Consider the following 26,064-nt stretch of genomic DNA (forward strand, 5'->3'; position numbering starts at 1 on the left):
AGTTTGTCTTTTTTTGTTGTTTTTCATTACCCAGTGCTCTCAGTCCATTATTATATTATCATTTTCACACACTATCTGTAAGTCAAACCACGCAGCATAATAATAAATATGATTCATATTCACTTCATTTTAGCCATAATCAAAAAACCTAAAAGTGATGTAAGGATTTCCAGGCTCCTTTTTCTTATCTTGATCTCTTCTGTCTCCCATCAGGTATGACGATGATCAGATTCCCGGTGATAAGGAGCGTTATGCAAGGTAGGGCTGTCTTGGGGAGGTTTCCTCAGGATAGCTAGAAATCAGGCCCCTGTCGCCATCAGGACCGACCTCGTTCTCTCACCTTGGCCTCACACGAGCGGCTCTGTCTAGATCTAATCTTAAATGGGTATTTAATTATCCTCAGCCGACACTCTCATCTGAAATTGTCGCGTTGCTTTGAGCCATAGCGCTCCGTGGACTAATACAGCGGCCTGGCTTCCGAAGATTTATCGTTTTGCATTTTCTGCTTAAAAGATTGGTTCGCATCTGTCAGCCTTCAGTTTATTGCCGGAGTCTGAGCTAAATCACAGAAATGAAGTAAAAAGTCTTAAATTATCCCCTCTGGCACTTTTTTAACTGAATGTTTCAGTTGAAGAAGAAGTGTTACAGTAGATCAGTCCAAGGATCCAAGGAACTTTTTTTTTTTTTCAAGTTTAAAAAAAGAAAATAGTCCTGAATGCCTCCTTTACAGTTATTCATAATTATGGATTTATCAATCAAGGTCAACATCCAATGCGTATAATTACGGGCAGACATAGGTAGGTGGTAATTATTGAAGTTTCACAAATGCAACTATACAAGTGAAAGAAGCATTTCAGAAAATGTTTAGACAGAGAGATTTTTTATATTTTTTATTTTTATATATATATATATATATAAAAAAAATAGTTCTCCTAATAATAATAATTGCTTTTATTATTATTATTATTAATATATTACTATATTTTGTTATAACTGTAATAGATGTATTATAATAAATTGTAATACAAACATTATATATTATATACATACACTCACACATGCATATTCTTTTATTATATGTGACCCTGGACCACAAAACCAGTCATAAGGGTCACATTTTTTGAAATTGAGATTTATACATCATCTGAAAGCTGAATAAACAAGCACCGATTGAAGTATGGTTTGTTAGGATAGGAGAATATTTGGTCAATTATTTGAAAATCTAGAATGCTCAGTAATTCTCATTATGTCAGTAAATAAGTTTATAAAAATATGTAACGATTTGAACTAAACTTAGTTATATTATATATATATATATAACTTTTTTACTGTGGTATAGTGATAATAATAGTAAGTAATAGTGATAGTAATAATAGTTGCTGTTATTATTATACATTATATAATAATATACAGTACATTATTGTTATATTAATCTAATTTTGGACATCTTTAATGGTAATTATTCAGTACCTGTAGTCCTGTAGTTGTAGAAGTGCTGTGCATCTCTCGTTACATGCTAATGATGGCAGTATTGATTTTCTCTCCATCCAGAGAGAACCACAGTGAGATTGAGCGTCGCCGGCGTAATAAGATGACCCAGTACATCACAGAGCTGTCGGACATGGTGCCCACCTGCAGTGCGCTAGCGAGGAAACCAGACAAACTCACCATCCTGCGCATGGCCGTCTCACACATGAAGTCCATGAGGGGAACGGGGAACACGTCGACCGACGGCGCTTACAAACCCTCCTTCCTGACTGAACAGGTGGGAAATCACTCGTCTGAAACATTCAATATACATCAGGGATTTTTACTCTGAATATTAAGGAAAGGACAAAAACATTTATTCACCCTGTAAAGTCTACTGTGATATAATAAGGGGTACTTTTTCAAATAAGTGACGCTAGTTACTTTGCTTTTCCATTTATTTACTGACACCTTTCCTGTCGTTGTGTTGAGATAAATTGGGAGTGAGGTACAGAGGCACTTCCTTCAGCCTGAGGCTAATTAATTTCATTTTCGGTGTGAAAGGGCCCTTACAGTTGCCAAAAATAATTAAAAAACAACTTTAAAATTTTTTTTGTTATTAAAAACGCAATAAGTTACTTTTTTGGAGTAATCTATCTGAATTTTATCTGCACTAAATGCATATTTTTGCCCAGTTTTGAGTAAAATTGAATAGTTTTTTGCTCATATTCAAGTATGATCTCCATATTCTCACTATATCATTCTAAATGAGCTATAAAAGCCAGATGTTTCAAATATGTGACCCTGGACCACAAAACCAGTCATAAGGTTAAATTTTACAAAACTGAGATGTATACATCGTATGAAAGCGCAATAAATAAGCTTTCTATTGATGTATGGTTTGTTAGGATAGGACAATATTTGGCCGAGATACATCTATTTGAAAATCTGGAATCTGAGGGTGCAAAAAAATCAAAATACTGAGAAAATCACCTTTAAAGTTCTCCAAATTAAGTTCTTAACAATGCATATTACTAATCAAAAATTACATTTGGATATATTTACAGTAGGAATTTTACAAAAAAATCTTCATGGAACATGATCTTTACTTAATTTCCTAATGATTTTTGGCATAAAAGAAAAATCTAAAATTTTGAACCATGCAATGTATTTTTGGCAATTGCTACAAATATACCCCAGCGACTTAAGACTGGTTTTGTGGTCCAAGGTCACATATGATGATTTTTGTTTTAGATTTTGGGATTTTATGTGAACTAATTTAGGTTTTTTCAGACTATTACTTTATATGTCAGGCTTTACGGGAATACAGAATATTCAAAATATACTGTATGTGACTCAGGACCACAAAACCAGTCTTAAGTAGCACGAGTATATTTGTAGCAATAGCCAAAAATACATTGTATGAGTCAAAATTATAGTTTTTTTTTATGACAAAAATCATTAGGATATTAAGTAAAGATTGTGTTCTATTAAGATATTTTGTAAATTTCCTACCGTAAATATATCAAAACTTAATTTTTGATTAGTAATGTGTATTGCTAAGAACTTTTAGTTTGACAACTTTAAATGTGATTTTCTCAATATTGAAATTTATTTGCACCCTCAGATTTCAGATTTTCACATAGTTGTATCTCGGTTTTGTGGTCCAGGTTTACATATTTTACACAATATGTAACATATACCTTACCCAAATGTGTAACAAAATGCACAAAAAACAAAACAAAAAGTTGGGTATAAAAATTCTGACTTTCTAAATATCACTTGAAAGTCCTTTGAAGGTCCTTTGAACATTATTTGAAACTCTCTGTTTACTGTCACAGGAACTGAAGCACTTGATTCTGGAGGCGGCTGACGGCTTCCTGTTTGTGGTGGCGGCTGAGACGGGTCGCGTTATCTACGTGTCGGATTCTGTCACTCCTGTTCTGAACCAGCCGCAGTCCGAATGGTTTGGCAGCACGCTCTTTGAGCAGGTCCATCCGGACGACGTGGACAAACTGAGGGAACAGCTGAGCACGTCTGAGAATTCAATGACAGGTGAGAGACAGAAACTTATTACTGATAGATCACTGGGGAACAGGGAATTATTGGGCTTCTCTCGCTTTAGCGTCGTACCGCAGCATGTCCAGAGCACAAGTGCTTTACACTGGACAATAGATGTGATAAATGTCAAGCTTAGCTTTAGTCTTTGAGTTAGACTCAGCAGTTAGGATTAGCTGATCCAACACATTGCCATCTGAGGCTGGTTGAACTCTCGATTTGATATTTTTGGTGCTTACAATATGTGTATTGCCTGTTTGTGTCATATTGGGACTTGTACTTGTAAATTTAATTGAATTAAAATCAGAATGTCAATATGATATTATATATGCTATATTATAGTTTAATATAATTGTATATGGTTATATAGATACAAACTTGAATTTGCAAGAAAAAAAGGTCAGAATTGCAAGTTTTTATCTCGCAGTTCTGACTTTTTGTCGCAATTGAGAGTTTATATCACAATATATCGCAATTGCAAAAAAACATAATTGCGAGATACAAACCCACGTTTGCAAGAAAAATTTAGAGTTGCAAGTTTTTATCTTGCAAAAAAATATAATTGCGAGATGCAAACTCGCATTAGTGAGAAAAAGTACCTAAATTGCAAGTTTTTATCTCACAGTTTCAACTTTATTTCTCGCAATTGCGAATTTCTATCACAATTCTTTGAGAAAAAGTCAGAATTGCCAGAAGTAAACTCCCAATTGCAAAAAAAGCATAATGGCAAGATACAAACTTGCATTTGCGAGAAAAACTCAGAATAGTCAGTTTTTTCTTGCAAAAAAATCATAATTGCGAGATACAAACTCGCATTTGCGAGAAAAAAAAAGTCAGATTTGTTTTTATCTCGCAGTTCTAACTTAATTTCTCGCAATTGTGAATTTTATCACAATTCTGAGGAAAAAGTCATACAAAGTTATGACTTTATTTCTCGCAAGTGAGTTTTTATATAACAATTCTGAGAAAAAAAGTCAGAATTGCAAGATGTAAACTCGCAATTGCAAAAAAAGCATAATTGCGAAATACAAACTTGCATTTGCAAGAAGTCAGAATTAAGATTTTTTGCAAGATAAAAACTCACAATCCTGACTGTATTTCGCAATTATGCTTTTTTTTGCAACTGCGAGTTTACATCTTGCAATTCTGACTTTTTTTCTCAGAATTGTGATATAAATTTGCACTTGCGAGAAAGAAAGTTGGAACTGCGAGTTAAAAACTCGCAAATGTTTGTATTTCGCAATTGTGCTTTTTTTTGCAATTGCGAGTTTACATCTCACAATTCTGACTTTTTTTCTCGCAAATGCAAGTTTTTATCTCGCAGTTCCAACTTTATTTCTCGCAAGTGCGAGTTTATATCACAATTCTGAGAAAAAAAGAATTACGAGATGTAAACTTGCAGTTGCGAGAAAAAAGTCAGACAGAGTTTTTATCTCATAGTTCTGACTTTATTTCTCACAAGTGTGAGTTTTTATATAACAATTCCAAGAAAGAAAGTCAGAATTGCGAGATGTAAACTCGCAATTGCAAAAAAAAAAGAATAATTGCGAAATACAAACTTGCATTTGCGAGAAAAAGTCCGAATTGTAAGTTTTTATTGCGCAGTTCTAACTTTATTTCTCACAAGTGCGAATTTATATCACAATTTTGAGAAAAAAAGTCAGAATTGCAAGATGTAAAATAAAAGTCATAGGGTCATTTTAACTAAACAGGGCAAATTAGCACGAGAGCGTTTTCTATTTGAAAATATCTTAAAATGTAATTTATTTCTGGGATGCAAAGCTGAATTTTCAGCATCATTACTCCAATCTTCATTGTCATATGATCCTTCAGAAATCATTCTAATATGCTGATTTGCTGCTCAAGAAACGTTTTTTTTTATCATTATCAATGTTGAAAACAGTTTGCAAAAAGTGATGCAAAAAGCATTTATTTAAAATGGAAATCTGTTGTAACATAAATGTCTTTATTTTCACTTCAATTCATCCTTGCTGAATAGAACCAGGGCTTAAAAACGGAAAAAAAATCCATTCGGTTCACTCCGAGCAGAATCGATATTATAACGTTTCTGTTCTTGCGTTCCTCATTAAACAATACGTTCCGAGAACGGTTTTCTAGAAAAAATACCGGTTAATAACGTTATTTTATTGCACAGCACGATAGATAGATAGATTAGATAGATAGATAGATAGATAGATAGTGTGTGCCTTTTAATAACATGTTTGGCATTATGTTTACAAATGATTAAACCAAATTCCGTGTTCGTGTCATTTGAACTTCTTGTCTTTAAAACCGAAAGTAAACGAGTTCACAACCAGGGTTTGAAAATTAGCGCGGTCCGAAGTAAGGTGTTAAAAAAATTGTGCTATATTAACACCCTCAAATGCACTACATATAGCCTAGCGTCAGAAGATTTTTTTTATGAAAGTACAATGTTGCCAGATATTGCTACGAAAAACAAGCAATTACAAAAAGAGAGAAAAAGATATCCGAAATAAGTTCAAAGCTTGTGTTTTTTAAACAAGATTAATATATCAGTAACACTAACGTTCAACTTTCCACTTTATAAACGTCCCAAAGTGTCACACTAAATTGGAAAAATACACGTATAATAGGTGGATCTGGCAACAAACTGAGGCTGCACACGCGCTCTCACTCAACGCGCTCTCAAGCCCCGTTCACTGCGCTAGCTTCTCGCATCAACATGAATTGCAAACACTCATGCGATATGAGGTGGTTTAAACGGCTTTATAATCATTCAGAGAGCTTGGCATTTTATTTTTGAATATACAAAAATGACCAAGGGCCGGACCTCGGTGACCTCATAGCTGGCTACTTAATTATTCCTTACCTAATATGCATAGCCTATTATAGGCTATTTTCACTCAAACAAAAGAGAACTAAAAACAATAGACAATTTTAACTACAAGTTTTAATTAGGCTACAATAACTTAAACCTAAACATACCTTTGCACATGAAACAGCCAGGTGGTAACCTTAAGCTCGTCGCATCAGAAAGGGCTCTGCTTATGACGTCTGCTTCGCGGGCATTTCACGGTGTATGCGTCACCGTCGCATTTGCACACACAATTTGAATTCATGTTTTTGGTCTGCCAAATTGATATAATAAAGAGAACGATAAAAATACCGTTATTAACCGGTTAATTTGGAATTTCTGTTTCTGTTTCTGTTCAGAACGATTAAAATTGATTTTGTTTTCGTTTTTGTTCCTGTTCCTGTTTAATGTCATTTGTTTTCGTTTTTCGTTTTCGTTCCTTAAACCGGTTCAGAGCCCTGAATAGAACTAATAATTTCTTTATGAAATACAAAAAAACAAGGTCAAGTATTCACAGTGATGCAAAGTAGCAAAAGTTGAGACGACCAAAAAATGTGAGACAAGGTAGCAAAAACACACAGGGGTAAAAATACATTATTTTCAGTGCAAGAAGCTTTTTAAGTGGACTTTAAGGAAGAACATACAGTGCTGAATGCGTTCTCTGTAATATTCCTCTGCGGGAAACATTCGTACTCGTACAGGCGAGAGCGAGTCAGCGGTAACTTTAATCAGCTGTGAGGTTTTCAAATGAAGCGCTGCTTGTTTATGACAATTTGCATTCAAAGTTTGAACAAACATTTGAAAATCAAGCTAATGGACTTTCTGTGAGAACATAATTGCAAAAGTTGGCTGTTCAGTTCATTTTAGAACTGTTTTATTTTTAAAAAATAAAACAAAAACAAGTGCTTGCATGATCTAAATGTCAAAAGGATTGCTGTGAGGTTTTTAAAAACGAACTGCTGCTTGTTTATGACAATTTGCATTAAAGTTTCAACAAACAGTTGGAAATCGAGCTAATGAACTTTCTATGAGAGTATGATTGTACTTTTTTTATAATTATATTAACCAAAACAGGTGCTTGCGTGATCTAAATGTCAAAGGATTCCGTGAACATAAATATGTGATAGACAATCAAGTCAATGTTGAGGGAGAATCATATACAGATGTTGCACAGTAATGCTTGAGTAGATGATTCCTTTAAACCAAATGGTTTATATAGATTTTGCTTTGCTTGAATGGCTTTGGATCTCATCACCAAGGTCATGACTTTGACTTGGCCCTCTCAGACATGGAAACTCACTCTGTTAATGTGAAATATCATAGTCATGTTAAAAGGCCAATCATCTTTTTTTAGGCAATTTGATCACAGACAGATGTTTTGACATTCTGCTGCCAGATTTACTGTCAGAATTCAGTGGTTTTGTGGAAATGTTTGCTGAAGAGGATATTCCCTCTCCCTTAAACCTCACGTTCCAATGAGGTTGTGGTATTGCCATTCACTGCAGACATAAAGCTTTGTTTGTCCTCCAGAAACTTTTATTTTATTTGTACATTGTTCATGCAAGATCCTGATGATGATAAACAAATTTTGACAGAGAGCAGTGTTTTTTGGAAAGCAGTATGTTTGTTATTATAGCACCAATGCTAAAAAAACACAATGAAATATTGTTGACTGATTAAAATGGACTGATTTCATTGAGCATTTTAGGTTCAATATAACACTGCGAATGGTCGCTGTTATTAGATGATGAGGATCAGATCATATTTTTTTTTGGGGTAGAGACAAGTTTCAGATGTTTGTTTTTGTACTCCTTTCTCAGTGAACTGTTGAACTGTTTCAGGACAGATTTGGAGAAATGTAGCATTGCATAATGGATCCTCTGGAGTGAATGGGTGCCGTCAGAATGAGAGTCCAAACGGCTGATTAAAAATATCACAATAATCCATAAGTAGTCCACACCACTCCAGCCAATCAACTATTGACTTGTGAGCGAAAAGTGTATTTGCAAGAAACAAATCTGTCATTAAACAAGGTATTTTAACTTAAAACTATTGTTCTGGCTAAAATTTGAGTCTATAATTTATAATAACACTTCCTCCAGTGAAAAAGTCCATCTCCTGTTGTCTTTTAACATCAAAATCATATTTGTTTAGAACTGATTTGGCTTGTAAACGATGCTCAATGTGTGCATATTTCTCACCTGATTCAGCTGGGACTGTTGTTTTTTACTGAAAAAAAAGCAATTGTGTGGATCAAGGACTTGTTTGATGTTAAAAAGGCATTACTTAGTTAATAATTGCTATGTTTTTATCAGCTGTTTGGACTCTCATTCTGACGGCACCCATTCATTGCAGAGGATCCATTGGTGTAATGTAATGCTTAATTTCTCCAAATCTGTTTCTGTGAAGAAACAAACCTTGTCTACTTCTTGAATGGCAGGAGGATGAGTGCATTTTCAGCAAATGTCTATTTTTGGGTGAACTACTCCTTTAAATGCAGTTGAAATGCAGAGGCAAAGAGTGTTTCTGATTGGGCAGACCACTCATGTGACTCTTTTTGCTGTTTACTGAGGTTAGAAGCTGTTTTGATACCTCAAAGCACTCATTTCAGTGATATCTGTCAGAGAGATTGGACATTTTATGTTATTGGATGATGAGGATCAGATTACATTTTTGGGGTAGAGACATAAGTTTTAGATGTTTGATTTGTACTCCCTACTCAGTGAGATTTGAACCATTTCCCATATTTTCAACCACAAAAGCTTTTCATCAGCATTCCCATTTTTCTTAAAGGAACAGTTCACCCAAAAATGAAAATTTGCTTAATTTACTCAAGTAGATGAGTTTGTTTTTCATCAAGACAGATTTTGAGAAATGTAGCATTACAGCACTTGCTCACCAATGGATCCTCTGGAGTGAATGGGTGCCGTCAGAATGAGAGTCCAAACAGCTGATAAAAACATCACAATAATCCACAAGTAATCCACACCACTCCAGTCCATCAATTAACAACTTGTGAGCAAAAAATTGCATTTGCAAGAAACAAATCAGTCCATAATCTATACATTATGAGTCCGTAATCCATAATAACACTTCCTCCAGTGGAAAAAGTCCATCTCCTGTTGTCTTTTCACATCAAAATCCACCCACATATTTATTTAGAACTGCTTTGGTTTGTAAACGGTGCTTCTCACCTGATTCAGATGAGATGATTTTTTTACTGAAAAAAGGCAGTTATATGGATTGAGAAGTTGTTTGACGTTAAAAATGGTTATTTTTATGATTATTGCTATGTTTTAATCAACAGTTTGGATTCTCATTCTGACGGCACCCATTCACTGCAGAGGATCAATTGGTGTAATGTAATGCTAAATTTCTCCAAATTTGTTCCTATGAAGAAACTAACTCATCTGCTTTTTAAATGGCAGGAGGATGTGCATTTTCAGCAAATGTTTATTTTTGGGTGAACTACTCCTTTAAATGCATTTTAAATGCGGACCACTCATGTGACTCTTTGTGCTGTTTACTGAGGCTAGTGCTCTCACAGAAGCTGTTTTGATATGTCAAGACACCCATTTCAGGGATATCTGTCAGAGAGATCTGGCATTTTATGCATGATATACCCCAAAGATTGCTTTTAGCACCTTTAATGCAAGTTATTTTCAGGTTGTCGTTGCATATTATAGGAGTTTACCTGCTTCACCACTGTGCAATACAAATACATGCTTCCTGAATCATGCATGTGTCCTCAAATGCTCTGAATAATTTGAAGTTGCCCACAAGAAGTTTTTCACTCTGTGTGTTTCTCCACTAGAGGGCGCTAGGCACATACGGTTCCCTTTTTATGCTTTGACGATACCTGCAACTTTTTTGAGTAAACCGCGGGATAAATGATTCACCTCAGATACAGAGAAATAAAAAAAGAGTTTTACTGTGGGCAATCTTTCCATCTCATCCTCATTGAAATGCAGCTGAGTGTTTTGAAGGAGTCATGTAATTTTGAACGCATCTGTCAGATATTCCTTCAGATAAGCAGTGGCAAGGTTATTGTAGTTTTGTCTTTTTTGTTTTTTTATTTTTAATAGTGTTTTCAGGTTTCTACAATTGCTTTGTTAGTTCTAAATCAGTTTTTTTTTATCAAGGACACACACATTTGGCGGACCAAAGCAACTTTTGCATTGCATTCAAGTTGTGAATTAAAGCAGTTCACACATCGAATGCTAAGATTTTTTTTCTTGTCTTGTAGTTAGGAGGTTTATTTATCATATATTCTGCCATTACATATATTTTCATATATAGTTGAGGTCAAACGTTTACATACACCTTTCAGAATCTGCAAAATGTAATTTTTTACCAAAAATAAGAGGGATCATACAAAATGCATTTTATTTTTTATTTAGCACTGACCTGAATAACATATTTAACATACAATATGTTTACATATAGTCCACAAGAGAAAATAATAGTTGAATTAACCCCGTTCAAAAGTTTATATACACTTGATTGTTAATACTGTGTTGTTACTTGAATGATCCACAGCTATGTTTTTTTTGTTGGTTTGTTTAGTGATAGTTGTTCATGAGTCCCTTATTTGTCCTGAACAGTTAAACTGCCTGCTGTTCTTCACAAAAAATCCTTTAGGTCTGACAAACTCTTTGGTTTTTCAGCATTTTTGTGTATTTGAACCCTTTCCAACAATGACCGTATGGTTTTGAAATCCATCTTTTCACACTGAGGACAACTGAGGGACTCGTATGCAACTATTACAGAAGGTTTAAACACTCATTGATGCTTCAGAAGGAGAAACAATGCATTAAGAGCGGGGGGTGTAAACTTTTGAACAGAATGAATTTTTTTTTTTTGCCTATGTATCTTATTATTTTCATTTAGTACTGCCCTTCAGAAGCTACAGAAGATACTTACATGTTTCCCATAAGACAAAATAAGTTACATTTACCCAGATCTTTAAATTCGAAAAGTTTTCACCCCCATGGCTCTTAATGCATCGTTTTTCCTTCTGGAGCATCAGTGAGCGTTTGAACCTTCTGTAATAGTTGCATATGAGTCCCTCAGTTGTCCTCTGTGTAAAAAGATGGATCTCAAAGTCATACAGTCATTGTTGGAAAGGGTTCAAATACACAAAAATGCTGAAAAAACAAAGAATTTGTGGGACCTGAAGTATTTTTCTAAAGAACAGTGGGCAGTTTGACTGTTCAGGACAAACGAGGGAACATCTTTTTATGTGAAATATCTTATTTAAGTCAGTACTAAATAAAATATAACATGCATGTTGCATGATCCCTCTTATTTTGGTAAAATAATGAACATTTTGAAAATTCTGAAAGGTGTATGTAAACTTTTGACCTCAACTGTATAATTTACTTATATTAAATTTTTAAAAATTAAATGTATAATTTTAAAATTTATATTAAATTTTTATAAATGTAAAAATTATATTAATTTTTTTGGAATCTTTATAAAAACTTTTTAAATACATTTGAGAGGCATGAAAAGTGAGTTGAATATTTGTAGATGAAATAATCAGTCATTGCATAATAATTTGACATTTTTTGCATCACATCAAGTTATTAATTAAATTATGGGATAAACTTTTCTGCTAGAGTTTGCTTTGTTGTATAGAAATTTGCATACCATTTACATACGTACACATAATACACTGCAGAAAATGTATGTTTCCAACCTAGTTTTACATTAAAAAAATAGGTTTTGGTTAGAGTATATGATAATTACCCTGAAACGCTGACCCCTGAAGCATGCAATGACTGTATAATTTAATTATTGCGATAGCTGGAATGATCCGGTGTGGTCTCCCACCGCCCTTTTGTCGTTCTTGTCTGATTTCCTTTTATTAAAAAGTTTCAGTGAGCCGTATGAGAATATCCACCCACGTAATAAAACATCTTTTACAGTCAGACAAGGCACGAGCAGGGCATTGTCACAATTCATTATGTCAACCGCTCGTGATATGATGATTATTTTGAGCGGACCAGACGTCGATGTGGCTCGGACCACATTTAAATGAGACGATGGGTCAAAGTGCCTGCTGTTATCCGGCACCGTAATATGAACGCTGTCAGGACTCACGGAGTTCGCTTTATATGCAAAGAGGCAGCTGTATTCATCCCTGTATGATTCAGTTGTGTAATTGTATTCAGCATGTCTAGCATCCAGTGGTTTGTCTGTGACATGAAACACACCAATCTGTTAGACTGTAATATGATAAGCATGATCCTTGTGCATATTTAGTGGGGTCCAGAACTGTGAAACCACATTGTTTTTTATGTATTATTTATTTATTTAAGCTATATATACACTGCCACTCAAAGGTTTGGGATCAGTAAGATTTTTAATGGTTTTTAAAGACGTTTCTTATGCTCATCAAGGCTGAAAAAACTGTAATATTGTGAAATATTATTTCAATGTAAAATAACTGATTTCTATGTGAATATATTTTAAAATGTAATTTATTCCTGTGATACAAAGCTGAATTTTCAGCATCATTACTCCAGTCTTCAGTGTCACATGATCCTTCAGAAATCATTCTAATATGCTGATTAGCTATCAATGTTGAAAACAGTTGTGCTGTTCCAGGATTCTTTAACAGATAAAAAGTTTAAAAGAACAGCGTTTATTTAAAAAAGAAATCTTTTGTAAAAAGATAAACTCCTATCTAAAAGTTTGGGGTCAGTACATTTTCTTTTATTCACCAGGCATGTTAAATAAATAAAAAAGTGATAGCAAAGACTTATTTTTAATAAATGCTGTTCTTTTTTAACCTTTTGTTCTAAGAATCCTGAAAAAAGAATCACAGGTTCCATTTTTTTTTAAATAGTTTCCATTATCGATAATAACAGTAATTATTAAGCATATTAGAATCATTTTTGCAGAAACATGTGACACTGAAAACTGATGTGATGGCTGATAAAATTTTAGTTTTGAATCACAGGAATAAATTATATTTTAAAGTATAGTAATATAGAACACCATCATTTTAAACTGTAATGATATTACATTTTTTCAGTATTTTTCTGTAAGTAAATGCAGCCTTGATGAAGAATTCTTAAAAAAAAAAAACATTAAAAATGACTGATCCCAAACGTTAAATATTAAATGCCGTGGATGTGCATATACTGAGTAATGCACTATTTAGTAGAGCCAGATGTATTACTATCAGTTACGGGGGAAGTTGACTTTAGAAAGATGGCAGCATCATTATTTTATTTTTACACAGAGATTGATAGGTCTCTTAGTAAAATCTGTTGACTTTAGCAATCTTTGTTGCATTATGTGCTAATGGCAACAATTCAAAAATGGGAACTTACAAAAAAGGGCACTTCTTGTGTTTTCCCCAAAGTTTGCATGCCTGTACCTTAATAAGCATTAAAAATATCTTGGTTTTAACAAACTTATCTTTTGGCATCTTAATTTTTAAGGCCTTGTATGGTTCATTTCCAGAGATTTAGGGATTTAATAGTGCCAATTTGTACATTTTTAATTTGGGTCATGTGGGTCATTTTGCATTCAGCTGATACTTTTATTTTTAAAAAGTAATGTCTGAATAACATTAATAAAATTGGTGATTTCTTTGATGAATGGAAAGTTCGAAAGAACAGTCTTTATTTGTGACCCTGGACCACAAAACCAGTCATAAGGTTAAATTTGACAAAACTGAGATTTATACATCATACGAAAGCTCAATAAATAAGCTTTCTATTGATGTATAGTTTGTTAGGATAGGACAATATTTGGCTGAGATACATCTATTTGAAATCAGAAATCTGAGGATGCAAAAAAATCAAAAAGACTGAGAAAATCACCTTTAAAGTTGTCCAAATTAGGTTCTTAACAATGCATATTACAAATCAAAAATTACATTTTGATATGTTTACAGTTGGAATTTTACAAAAAATCTTCTTGGAACATGAACTTTACTTAATTTCTTAATGATTTTTGGCATAAAAGAAAAATCAAAAATTTTGACCCATGCAATGTATTTTTGGCTATTGCTACAAATATACCCCAGCGACTTAAGACTGGTTTTGTGGTCCAGGGTCACATTTGAATAGTAATCTTTTGTAACATTACAAATGTTTTTACTGCCACTTTTAATTAACTTAATGCATCCTTGCTGAATAAAAGTATAATTTCTTTGAAAAAAAGTCACTCTTTTGAACAGTAGTTTAATTTGTAATGACAAAATTGTGTCAAATTGAAGCATTGGGATCTCAGATTCAACTTTACATCATATAAAAATACTAAAAAAAAAAAAAAAAGTCTGTGAGGAATTTCCTTTCCAATCAAAGAAACTTACAAGTTTAGAAAGAATTCCGTCCTTGCAGAAGGTCCAGATAAAATATTGTCATAAAATATGGCGCTGTTGATGAGGTTTTGATAACCTCATATGTTTTAGTGATAAAGCGATCAAATGAAGCGGCCAAGGGAGATATTTTCCATGTCTCCTCAAACTCTCCTCCGCTAATGTGTTCTCTGCGCTGGAATGTTAAGGGTTGGCTCTGCATACATAATTGATTAAGAGTGATTTGGGCTGCTTCGTATGTGTGTGTCAATGTGTGTGCGTTTTTCCCTGAAGTGGGAAATGATGGCTGGAGACATCAGTGAGATCTTGCACACCATCCATCAGACCACACAACACCACACACCTGTGTACAACTACACAATCTGTTCTTGTCTCATATACATAATCATATATATGGAAACACTTCTCTTGAAGCCTGCATTTGTAATGCATCATAATAGCATTCCTTTTTTTGTATTGCATTACATGTTTTGTAATTGAATGAAAACCCATTAATGGTTTTGCTTTTAAAGAGCGTTCTGAATCGTAAAACATATAAATAACACATGAGACATCAGATTAAGTGTTGATTTTAATGCGTTTTACTCTTTAAAGCTGTAACTATGAATAGGAAAGTATTGTAATGCATTATAGCTCTGGTTACCATGTTTCACTGCCTCATAAAACTAATCCTAATGTGTATTCTAAAGCATAATGAATGGCCCACAGAGGGCATTTCTGCCATTTATAGCCATTTTTACATAACATTAGTTATGCACATAATGCCTTGAGTCACAAATTCTGTTGAACTATCAGAATTTTTGCAATGCAATTCATCTTCTTGGTGACAAAATGAAATATTTTCCCATCAATTATTAAAGAGTGCATTGCAAAGAATGCCCAAATTAGTTTTTGTTGCCCGTAGCCTACGTATCTAAACTTGTTACCAAGTTTTGTGAGCTATGAGCTGTAGCATGAAATGAAAACGAATGACTGATCTAAGGACAATGAGCTCAGATATATGAGAGCGCTGGTGATTTGAATAATTATTTATGTGTTATTGTTTGTAAAGCATGGTGCACAAGTTTGCCAACGTTATGGTGTTGATTCCAAAGGAATGCATGGCTTGATTAAATGAATATCTGATTTGGATTAAAGTTTCTGCTGAATGCATCAAAGTAAGATGCGAATATAATTAAAATACTAACCAGATACATTAATGTTATAGATTCAGGCGACGTCCCAACCTGAAATTCTCTGTGGAAATTAAATATGAAGTGCCTTAATGGGATTTAAACTCAGAAGAGCATTCTGTAGTTGATGACTAAACAGGCCTAATTTTCCAGAATTTATTTTTATAAACATACTTCACTGATTAAGATAACACTCTCATTACACGCTTTATTTTTTATTCCTATTCATTCTTGAAGGACAGCGATTAATTCTCTGGCAACACTTTCTGTTTGTCCTTCCATCTATGACGGTCTTGTCGATGGCGACTGCCGCCTAAATATTTAACTTGGCTGGAGTTGGTGGCCTGGGATATTTGCCATTTTTATAGCTTTGCTCATTTTTAAAATAGTAATGATACACTTGCCCACCGCAGAGGAGAAACAATAGAGTCTGTGTGGCAGAACGGGGCATATATGTGCAGCGCAGCAGCTCCTCTGATGCTAATGAAACAGGCCTTTGCCCAGATTCCACACTGTGCCTTTTTCTTCTCAGAAGATTTGGGGATTTTGCTTGGATGTCCTTGCGGTTCTGGGACCGATCTGGGAGTTCTCGCTAATATTTCCTCGTTCCTCCTCTTAGCGTTGTCCTTAGATCCCCTTCAGGTGGTCACGAAGTTGAAGTTGGAGGAGCCGTGCTCGTCAGGAGGCGATGTTCCCATGCCTGGTGTTGGACTTCTTGAAAGATCAACTAAAGTTCTCCATTGCGGAAGCTTCCAGAGAAAGTGGTCCAAAGCAAACCCCACCTGCTGAGATCTGCTTTGGGAAGCAGGAGGCTGAGGAACGGTCATCCAAACCCACGCAGGTCTTCAAAACAGCAAACCATCAGGCGTATATGACTAGCTCTTACTCATACCAGTGCAAACAAGAAGATTGATTGAGGTGCAATCAAAGAGTGGATTTTATTGTGTCTTCTAACAAGTTCAAACCGTGGGGTCAATTGAATTCGAAAGATGTGTTCTATTGCCTACTGCTAATACTAGTTTGCTTGGGGTATTTTTGTCCTCATCTTGGAAGCATCTGGTTGCTTTTATCTGTCCCACCTCTTGTCTCTATACAGTTTTCTTATATACATGGTGCAAGATGTTTACATTGTTCTGTTATCTTGAAGCATTCAATGCCAATACTCAAACCATCATGCGTATATTTAGTGGCTTTTGTTGTGTCCTCTATCAAGTTCAAACCATCAGGTCAGCCAAATTCAAAAGTTGAATTCTGTTCTGCAAATGTTTGTTTGTTTGTTTTGGTTTATTGTTGTTCTTGTTTTGGAAGTGTCTGGTTCCACTTAGTCTCAGACTTGGACATCATGCCCACAGTCTGTTGTCTGAACTTCTGATGCATTAGGCAGAAAAAAATGGGAAACATTTTGAGAGTTTCGAAATTGGCATCTAACACGTTGATTTCTACAGAATTTCCTGGAGACCTGTGTGTCATGTTCTTTAACGCTCCTCCTGGAAACAAAGCCGTCATGAAGCCAATTCCCCCTCATGCAAAAATAAAGTGGTCAAGTCTTCAACTGAGAATGATTGCGTATCAGGATCAATGCTGGATAATTGATTGGTTGCTCTTATCCATCTGATGACGTCCCACCTTTCTGTCTCTATACAGTTTTCTTCTTTACATGGTGCAAGATGTTTCTTTACATTCCTCTGTAATCCTGAGGTATTTAGTGGCTTTTATAGTGTCCTCCATCATGTTCAAACCATTAGGTCAGTCAAATTCCAAAGTTGAATTATATTTCATATTTTTGGGGTTTATTGTTGTCCTCATCTTGAAAGTGTCTGGTTCCACTTAGTCTTAGACTCTGGACTGTCATCTGTCGTCTGATGCATAAGGCACAAAAATGAGAAATGTTTCAGGAGTTTCGAAGTCATCATCAAATTGGTTGAAGTCTACAGGAGTTCTTGAAGACATGTGTCATGTTCTTTAACCATCCTCCTTGAAACAAAACCGTCATGAAGCCAAACCCCCCTCATGGAAGAAGAAAGCGGTCGAGTCTGCAACCGACAACGATTGCGTATCAGGATCAATGCTGGATAATTGATTGGTTGCTCTTATCTTTCTGATGACGTCCCAGTTTTCGGTCTCTATACAGTTTTCTTATATACATGGCATAACATGTTTCTTTACATTCCTCTGTTATCTTGAGGTATTCAGTGGCTTTGATTGTGTCCTCCATCAAGTTTAAACCATGAGGTCAGTCAAATTCCAAATTTGAATTCTGTTTCCTATTGCAAATATTTGTTTGCTTTGGTTTATTGTTGTCCTCATCTTGGGAAGTGTCTGGTTCTACTTAGTCTCAGACTTGGTCATCATGCTCACAGACTGTCATCTGATGCATAAGGCAGAAAAAATGGGAAACATTTTGAGAGTTTCGAAATTGTCATCCAACACATTGAATTCTACAGGATTTCCTGGAGACATTTGTGTCATGTTCTTTAACAGTCCTCCTGGAAACAAAGCCGTCATGAAGCCAAACCAGCCAATACCTTCTGTTGTCAGTCTGAAGGTCTGTCTACATGAGACTAGCTTCCACTTATCCACCTTTTGGTCTCTTCTTTACATTCCTGTTGTCTTTAAGTATAAAGCACAAAACCTAAACCATCATTCATATATGACTAGCACTTACTCATGCCAGTGCAAACAAGGCAAACTCCCTCGTGGAAGAAGAAAGTTGTTGATTCTACAACTGTGACTTTGATTGCATACCAGGATCAGCTAAACGCTGGATTTTTGAAAGTATGTGAAGACTTAGACTCCATGTTATTGTTGCTGGGAACTTGCACAACATTCTCGAATGAATGATTTATTGTTTGCACACCGGCCTGTTATTCGACTTTACATTTTCACACCCCTAAACATGACGCTAAACAAAACAAACTGTAATTGGTTGCTTTACATATCTGTCAGACAGCCTCTTAGGTGCTATTTGGCCAATGAAAGCTACGATGCAGTCCAGACCTTCTGCCGTCTAAAGGTCTGTCCACATGACACTAGTTTCCACTTATCCACCTCTCAGTCTGTGTATGGTTGTCTTATACACATGGCACAAGATGTTTCTTTACATTCTTTAGTTAGAGAGAGTTACCTTAGACCTGGTTAGTGGCTTTTGTTTTGTCAAAAATTCAAAAGTTGAATTCTGTTTCCTATTGCAAATGTTTGCTTGTTTGTTTGTTTTGGTTTATTGTTGTCTGCATCTTGGGAAGTGTCTGGTTTTACTTGGTCTCAGACTTGGTCATCATGCCCACGGACTGTCATCTAATGCATAAGGCAGAAAAAATGGGAAACGTTTTGAGAGTTTCGAAATTGTCATCTAACACGTTGAATTCTACAGGACAGCATGTTCTTTAACAGTCCTCCTGGAAACAAAGCCGCCATATAGCCAAACCAGCCAATACCTTCTGTCGTCAGTCTGAAGGTCTGTCTAGGTTCCAGTTATCCACCTTTTGGTCTCTTCTTTACATTCCTGTTGTCTTGATGTATTAAGCACAAAACCTAAACCATCATGCATATACGACTAGCACTTATTCATGCCAGTGCAAACAAGACGATTGATTGAGGTGTGATCAAAGAAAGTTACCGTAGACCTGGTCAGTGGCTTTTATTGTGTCTTCAAACAAATTCAAACCATGAGGTCAGTCAAATTCAAAAGTTCGATTCTGTTTTCTAGTTCCTAGTGGATTCTAGTTTATTTTTGTCCTCGTCTTTGAAGTGTCTGGTTCTACTTAGTCTCAGTCTCAGACTTGGACATCATGCCCATGGACTGTCATCTGTTGTCTGACGCATAAGGCACAAAAATAAGAAACGTTTCAGGAGTTTCGAAGTCGTCATCAGATTGGTTGAAGTCTACAGGAGTTCTTGGAGATGTGTGTCATGTTCTTTAACCATCCTCCTGGAAACAAACCGTCATGAAGCCAAACTCCCTTGTGGAAGAAGAAAGCTGTCGCTTCTACAACTGTGACGTTAGTTGCGTATCAGGATCAGCTAAATGCTGGATTTTTATAAGCACGTGAAATGTAGACTCTTTGCCTGTCTGTCAGACGGCCTCTTAGGCGCTATTTGGCCAATGAAAGCTACGATGGATCCGTATGTCTGTCCACATGACTCTAGTTTCCACTTATCCATCTCAGTCATTGTATGGTTGTCTTATACACACGGCACAAGATGTTTCTTTACATTCCTCAGTCATAGAGAGTTACCTTAGACTTGGTTAGTGACTTTTGTTGTGTCCTCCATCAAGATCAAACCATAAGTTCAGTCAAAATTCAAAACTCAAATTCTGTTTCCTATTGCTAATGTTTGTTTGTTTAGGTTTAATGTTGTCCTCGTCTTGGAAGTGTCTGGTTCCACTTAGTCTCAGACTTCGACATCATGCCCACATAATGTTGTCTAAATGTCGGATGCGTAAGACACAAAAATAGGAAACATTTCCGGATTTTCGAATACATCATCTAATTGGTTTCCTCCTGTAAACGAAGTAGTCATGAAGCCAAACCCCCTTATGAAAAAAGAAAGCCGTAGAGTCTGCGAATCAGGATCAACACTGGATAATTGTGATTGGTTGCTTTACATGTCTGTCGGACGGCCTCTTGGGTGATTCATAGTCAATGTAAGATGCGATGGAGTCCAGACCTTCTACCGTCAGTCTGAAGATCTGGCTGCACAAGACTATGTCATCCATCTGATGATTTCTCTGTACGGTTGTCTTATACACATGGCACAAGATGTTTATTTACATTTTTACATTATTTACATACTAGCACTTAGTCATACCAGTGGAAACAAGACGATTGCTTGAGGTGCGACAGTTACCGTAAACCTGGTTTGTGGCTTTTATTGTGTCCTCCATCAAGTGCAAACCATGTCAAGTCAAAAGGTTGAATTCTGTTTCTTATTTAAATGTTTGTTTGTTTTGATTTATTGTTGTCCCCATCTTGGAAGTGTCTGGTTCCACTTATGTTCAGGCAACAGTCTGATGTCTACGTCTGAGACTATGATGAATAAGGCACAAAAAATGGGAAACATTTCAGGAGTTTCGAAGTATGATGAATAAGGTGGAATAAGATGAATAAGGCACAAAAAATGGGAAACATTTCAGGAGTTTCGAATTGGTTGAAGTCTACAGGAGTTCTTAGAGACTTGTGTGTCATGTTCTTTAACCTTCCTCCTGGAAACAAAGCCATCATGAAGCCAAACCCCCCAATGGAAGAAGAAAGTCATTGAGTCAACAACTTTGACGATGATTGCATATCAGAATCAGCGATTAATTTTCAAAAGTATGTGAAAACATAGACTCTTGTGCTATTGTTGTAGGAAACTGGTGCAACTTTCATAAATTAAAGGTGCCATAGAATGCATTGATACAATATTTCAAATTGTTCTCTGATATCTACATAGAAGGTATATGGCAGAAGAAAGGGCAAAAATTCTCCAGAAACAGTTTTACAGGTCCATTTATAACCCTAGGATTTGTCCCTACAATGAAATGCTCTGTTATTTCTTTATTTGGAAGGTTCCTGAATAATAATGAGGAGCTCTGCTCTGATTGGCTGTTTCACAGAGTGGCTCATTTCAATAGCTTACACAGCAGGAAGGAAACACATAGAGCAAAATATGTATTTAATCACAGAGCTCGAGCTGCTATTAATATGCGGAGCATTGAAACTGCCTTTTTGAATGCACGATCATTTTACTTTTGCTTTTGAGATTTGCATCGCACATGCTTTGTGTAACGTTATACTACAGCCACAGTACTTACCATCCCTGCACTTAACATCCCCTGCACAACCTGGAACATACAATTTATTCCCGTGATCTGCCATTTTCACTATTGTCTTTTGCGAACACCAGATTTATATAAGAAGGAAGAAACGATTAGTGTTTAAGACTCACGGTATGTCATGTCCATGTACAGAACTGTTATTATTCAACTATGCCAAGGTAAATACAGTTTTCCATTCTATGGCACCATTAACGATTTATTGTTTGCACACCAGTCTGAAGGTCTGTCTACATGTCACCATCTCAGTCTTGACCTCTCGATCACTATATGATTTTCTTATACACGTGGCACAAAATGTGCAAAACAGCAAACCATCATGCGTAAATGACTAGGAATTACCCAGTGCAAACAAGAAAATTTATTGAGGTATGATCAAAGAGAGTTGCCGTAAAGCTGGTCAGTGACTTTTATTGTGCCTTCTAACAAGATCAAACCATGAGGTCAATCGAATTTGAAAGCTGGAATCTGTTGCCTGTTACAGATAGTTGTTTGTTTTGTTTTATTGTTGTCCCTGTCTTAAAAGCGTCTGGTTTCACTTACCCATCTGATGACATTCCACCTCTAGATCTCTATATAATTGTCTTATAAACATGGCCTAAGATGTTTCGTTACATTGTTCTGATGTCTTAAAGGGCAACTATTATGCAAAATCCACTTTTCCACGATTGTGTGTTGGCAAGTGTGTTTTACATAAATGTGTGTTGGCAATGTGTAAAAGCAACCACCCTACAGTGATTAAAAAATAGCCTCCATTAAACCAAACCAGTCTCACTAGGCATGCCGTTTTGATTGTCTAAGCAGTGTGACATCACATTGTTTAGGCCCCGCCCATGGCCGCTGACTGACACTCTTGCATTGCTTTAGTTTCTGCCCTCAACGAGTTGTCTTTAGTTGTACACTGTCCTTAATTTTCTCCGCACTCAAGAAGCTATAACATCAACAGTGTCTCGTAAGCGATCCCGGTGTTCTGTGTTTGGATGTAAGACTGAACTTAAGAGTCTTCAGCTGTTTCATCCCACATTCTGTGTTTGGCTTTCCATATGTACGATTAAACACTGGTTCTCTCACTCTGTCATGTTGCTTCTACCAACTGTTTATTGCTGTAGGTATGCAAAGCAGAGATGTATACACTGCGGCCTCTTCTGAAGATGGGGCGGGAACATGCAGCTCATTTGCATTTAAAGCGATACACTCCAAAACAGCTCTTTTTTTAGGCACGCCACAAAAATGACATTTTTCAGATGTTATAATAAATGATCTGTGGTGCATTTTGAGCTGAAGCTTCACAGACATTCTGAGGACACCCAAGACCAATATTACATCTTGGAAAAAAGGCCTTAAAAGTGACACTTTATCACTAAAGTCATATCATCCTACATCACCTCAGAGACACAAAATCCTGTTTTGAGTGCTTTGAGAAGTTAGGAAGTCAAAAAACGTTCAGTGTTGAGGAGGCCGGGAGGTCAGAGTCATTTTGGAGGTGATTGCGGTTGAAGTCTGGAAAAATTCCTGTCTAATTTGACATCACTAAACTGTTATTATATTGGCCTGGGAAAAACCTTTCTGCGGCCGAAATAATGTTCCATTTCCAGCAAGGTATTGCATTGTTGAAAGGCTGATATTACAGCACGACTGACCCTTTTGTGTTATCAGGGTGTTGGTAGGGCAGTGGGTCGCCATCTGGATGATTTACGATTATAGTTCGGCTTCGTTTATCACCTCCACATGGTTTTTCACACAAGTGTTTGTTAAACAACAACTATCAAGGGCCTCTTTCTCGATGTTCTTGAGTGGTGGTGTTGTTATCCGTCTTCGAGAGGACTATTAATAGCTTTTAAATGCTTCCAACGTTCTTGGCGTCTGTCCTTCAGAGTGGAAAGACTTCTCGACAATTAGATCTGCTCCTGGGGGCTTTAGCAGCTGTCACCGGATCAGTTCGGAGACCGCTTCTTCTCTGCTGAAAGGCATGTCAGCTAATTTGTTTATGGAAATAACTTCAGGCTTCAGTAATCCTGAGCTTTTGTCCTATAGGTATCAGAATGCCGAGAAGTATAACTCACTGTTTGACTATTGTTGTGGGTGTTTTGTTAAGCCAATAACATTTTTTGGCTTCTGATTGCGTTCTTCCCTTACTCTAGCTGTGCTGGATGGGGAAAAACAACTTTAAAATAGTTAAGATTTGATTATTTTAACCAGTCGTCTGTGTCTCGTAATCAAGCAGATGTTGTAGCGGTAAACGAGATGGCCATAACATTTACCATGCGTCTGTATGTGTTTGTGGGCAAGTTTGTTGTTTGTTACGGGATTTATTAGGATTGAACGGCCCCTCAAAGCCACTTCTGCAAACTGTTACTGCGGCATCTCAGAAACGTATTTTGTAACTTAAGGCCATTGTGGGCATGATACAAATTAGGTATGTGTACAAATAATCGACTATACTAGTGAAAACACAACTGGGATAGAGCACATTTGTTCCCTACGGCAAGCATAGACACAATAAAATTAACCATACTAAATCACTCCCATAAATCTAGTCTGTTCAAGTGAATGCCCTGGGTGCTGCTGTGGGTATGTGATGTTGAGGTGATATTGGGTAATAGCAGGTGCATCCAATGGTTGTAGCAATATTTTGCTTCTTATTGATATATTCAATACTTGATATAGATTATAGATTTTTTTTGCAGTTTGTAATGTAGTTATCCTTCAATGTAAACAGTCTGATAAGTTGTCAATCAACTCAAAATATCTATTTTTTTGTGCTAATATGTGACGTTTACCTAATGCAGCTTTAGGTTTCCAGCTAAGCCATGATATTACTGTCTGAAATAGTTCTGATAATTCGCTGTGAACCCACTATTTCCTGAGAATGTGATGATTAACGTAGACTGTCATTGTTCTAAATACTCGTTTAATAATATAGAATGTAACTCAGACATATTTTGGTTTACAAACTGTGTTGTTTCATCAAGTTAGTCATGTTAGCACTCGGCTAACGTATCCACCATTATTGTTTTGTTATGTGTTTACAGTTTAGCTACCCTGCTGAAAAAACCAGCTAAAACCAGCCTAGGCTGGTTGGCTGGTCTTAGCTGGTTTAAGCTGGAAATGGCTGGTTTTAGCTGGTCTCCCAGCCTGGCCAGGCTGGTCAGGCTGGTTTTAGCTGGTGGTTTCCCAGCCTGACCAGCTAAGACCAGCCTGACCAGCCTGGCCAGGCTGGAAAAATGGCCAAAACCCCTCTAAAACCAGCCTGCCTCCCAGCTATGACCAGCTAAAACCAGGCTGGTTGACCAGCTAAAACCAGCCAACCAGCCTAGGCTGGTTTTAGCTGGTTTTCTTGCGTAAGTGTTAAACAAAATGTTTTTAGGTCATCATTGGAACGAATTGGAGCACTATGTTATTTTTTTTTTATGTAAAGGTGCATCAGGGTTGCCAGGTTTTCACAACAAAACCCGCCCAATTGCTACTCAAAACTAGCCCAATCGCATTTTGAGGGGGCTCCCCCATTAAAAATCGTGTTCCGGGGTGTGAAATACACACTTTTTTGGGCTTCCCCTGGTAAATTTGCATTCAAAGGCCTAAATATGACATTATTGGGGTCGCTTCAACCCAAGGACTTGGCAACACAGATGGTAGCACTCGCTAACTTGCTCAAGTACTCCTCTCTTAGCCAATCACATCAGGCTTGGCCAGCTGACCAATCAGAACAGAGTAGGCTTATGGAAGGGAGCGGTTTACAAACATTACACTCAAAGCTGCTTTGAACGAACCATTTTGAAATTGACAAATTGACAAATGACTCTATGTATAAATGTATATTCTGAGAAAATTTCAATTTCTGACTTAAGATGCATTTAAACTTGTTGTAAGGGACTCCAACACAATATTAGGACACTTTAAAACAACCATATGACCTGTTCTTTAATATATGGAAGTAAATTTTATCACCCTGCTATCATCAATGAATTTTCACTACTCCTGAAGTGAATTTTTTTTATTCTTATTAAAATATATATAATTGTTTTAAAAATAAAAGTGACTCGTTCTTAAGTGACATTACCTAGTTAAGTAATTTAATAATGATTCTTGAAATTGAGATAATATAAAGATTTCTGAAGGATCATGTGACACTGAGGACTTAAGTAATGTTGCTGAAAATTCAGCTTTGCATCACAGGAGTAAATCATATTTTAAAATATATCCACATAGAAAACAGTTATTTTAAATCGGAAAAATTCATCAAATAATTGCAGACTTGTTTAGCATAAGAGATTCTTTCAAAATCTATAACATAAAAATCAAGTAAATTAAATTAGTCCAAAGTTTCTTGTTTTTTATATAATGTAATGTTTGTAATTAAGCATTTCAAGTGATAAGT

The 26,064-nt window shown here is 36.0% G+C and overlaps 1 protein-coding gene across 1 annotated transcript in view; it reads left to right on the forward strand.

Annotated features, from left to right (window-relative positions):
* Nucleotides 1–26,064, forward strand: part of LOC141331683 (aryl hydrocarbon receptor nuclear translocator 2-like) — a 366,477-nt gene that overhangs the window by 314,403 nt on the left and 26,010 nt on the right. Inside the window, exons 4-7 of the mRNA XM_073836720.1 lie at nt 214–258; nt 1,552–1,765; nt 3,309–3,522; nt 23,561–23,720. Of these exons, the coding sequence (XP_073692821.1) occupies nt 214–258; nt 1,552–1,765; nt 3,309–3,522; nt 23,561–23,720 (633 nt within the window). The remainder of the gene's footprint in view (nt 1–213; nt 259–1,551; nt 1,766–3,308; nt 3,523–23,560; nt 23,721–26,064) is intronic.

The sequence above is a fragment of the Garra rufa genome, chromosome 3, assembly GCF_049309525.1.
Source record: "Garra rufa chromosome 3, GarRuf1.0, whole genome shotgun sequence".
NCBI lineage: Eukaryota > Metazoa > Chordata > Actinopteri > Cypriniformes > Cyprinidae > Garra > Garra rufa.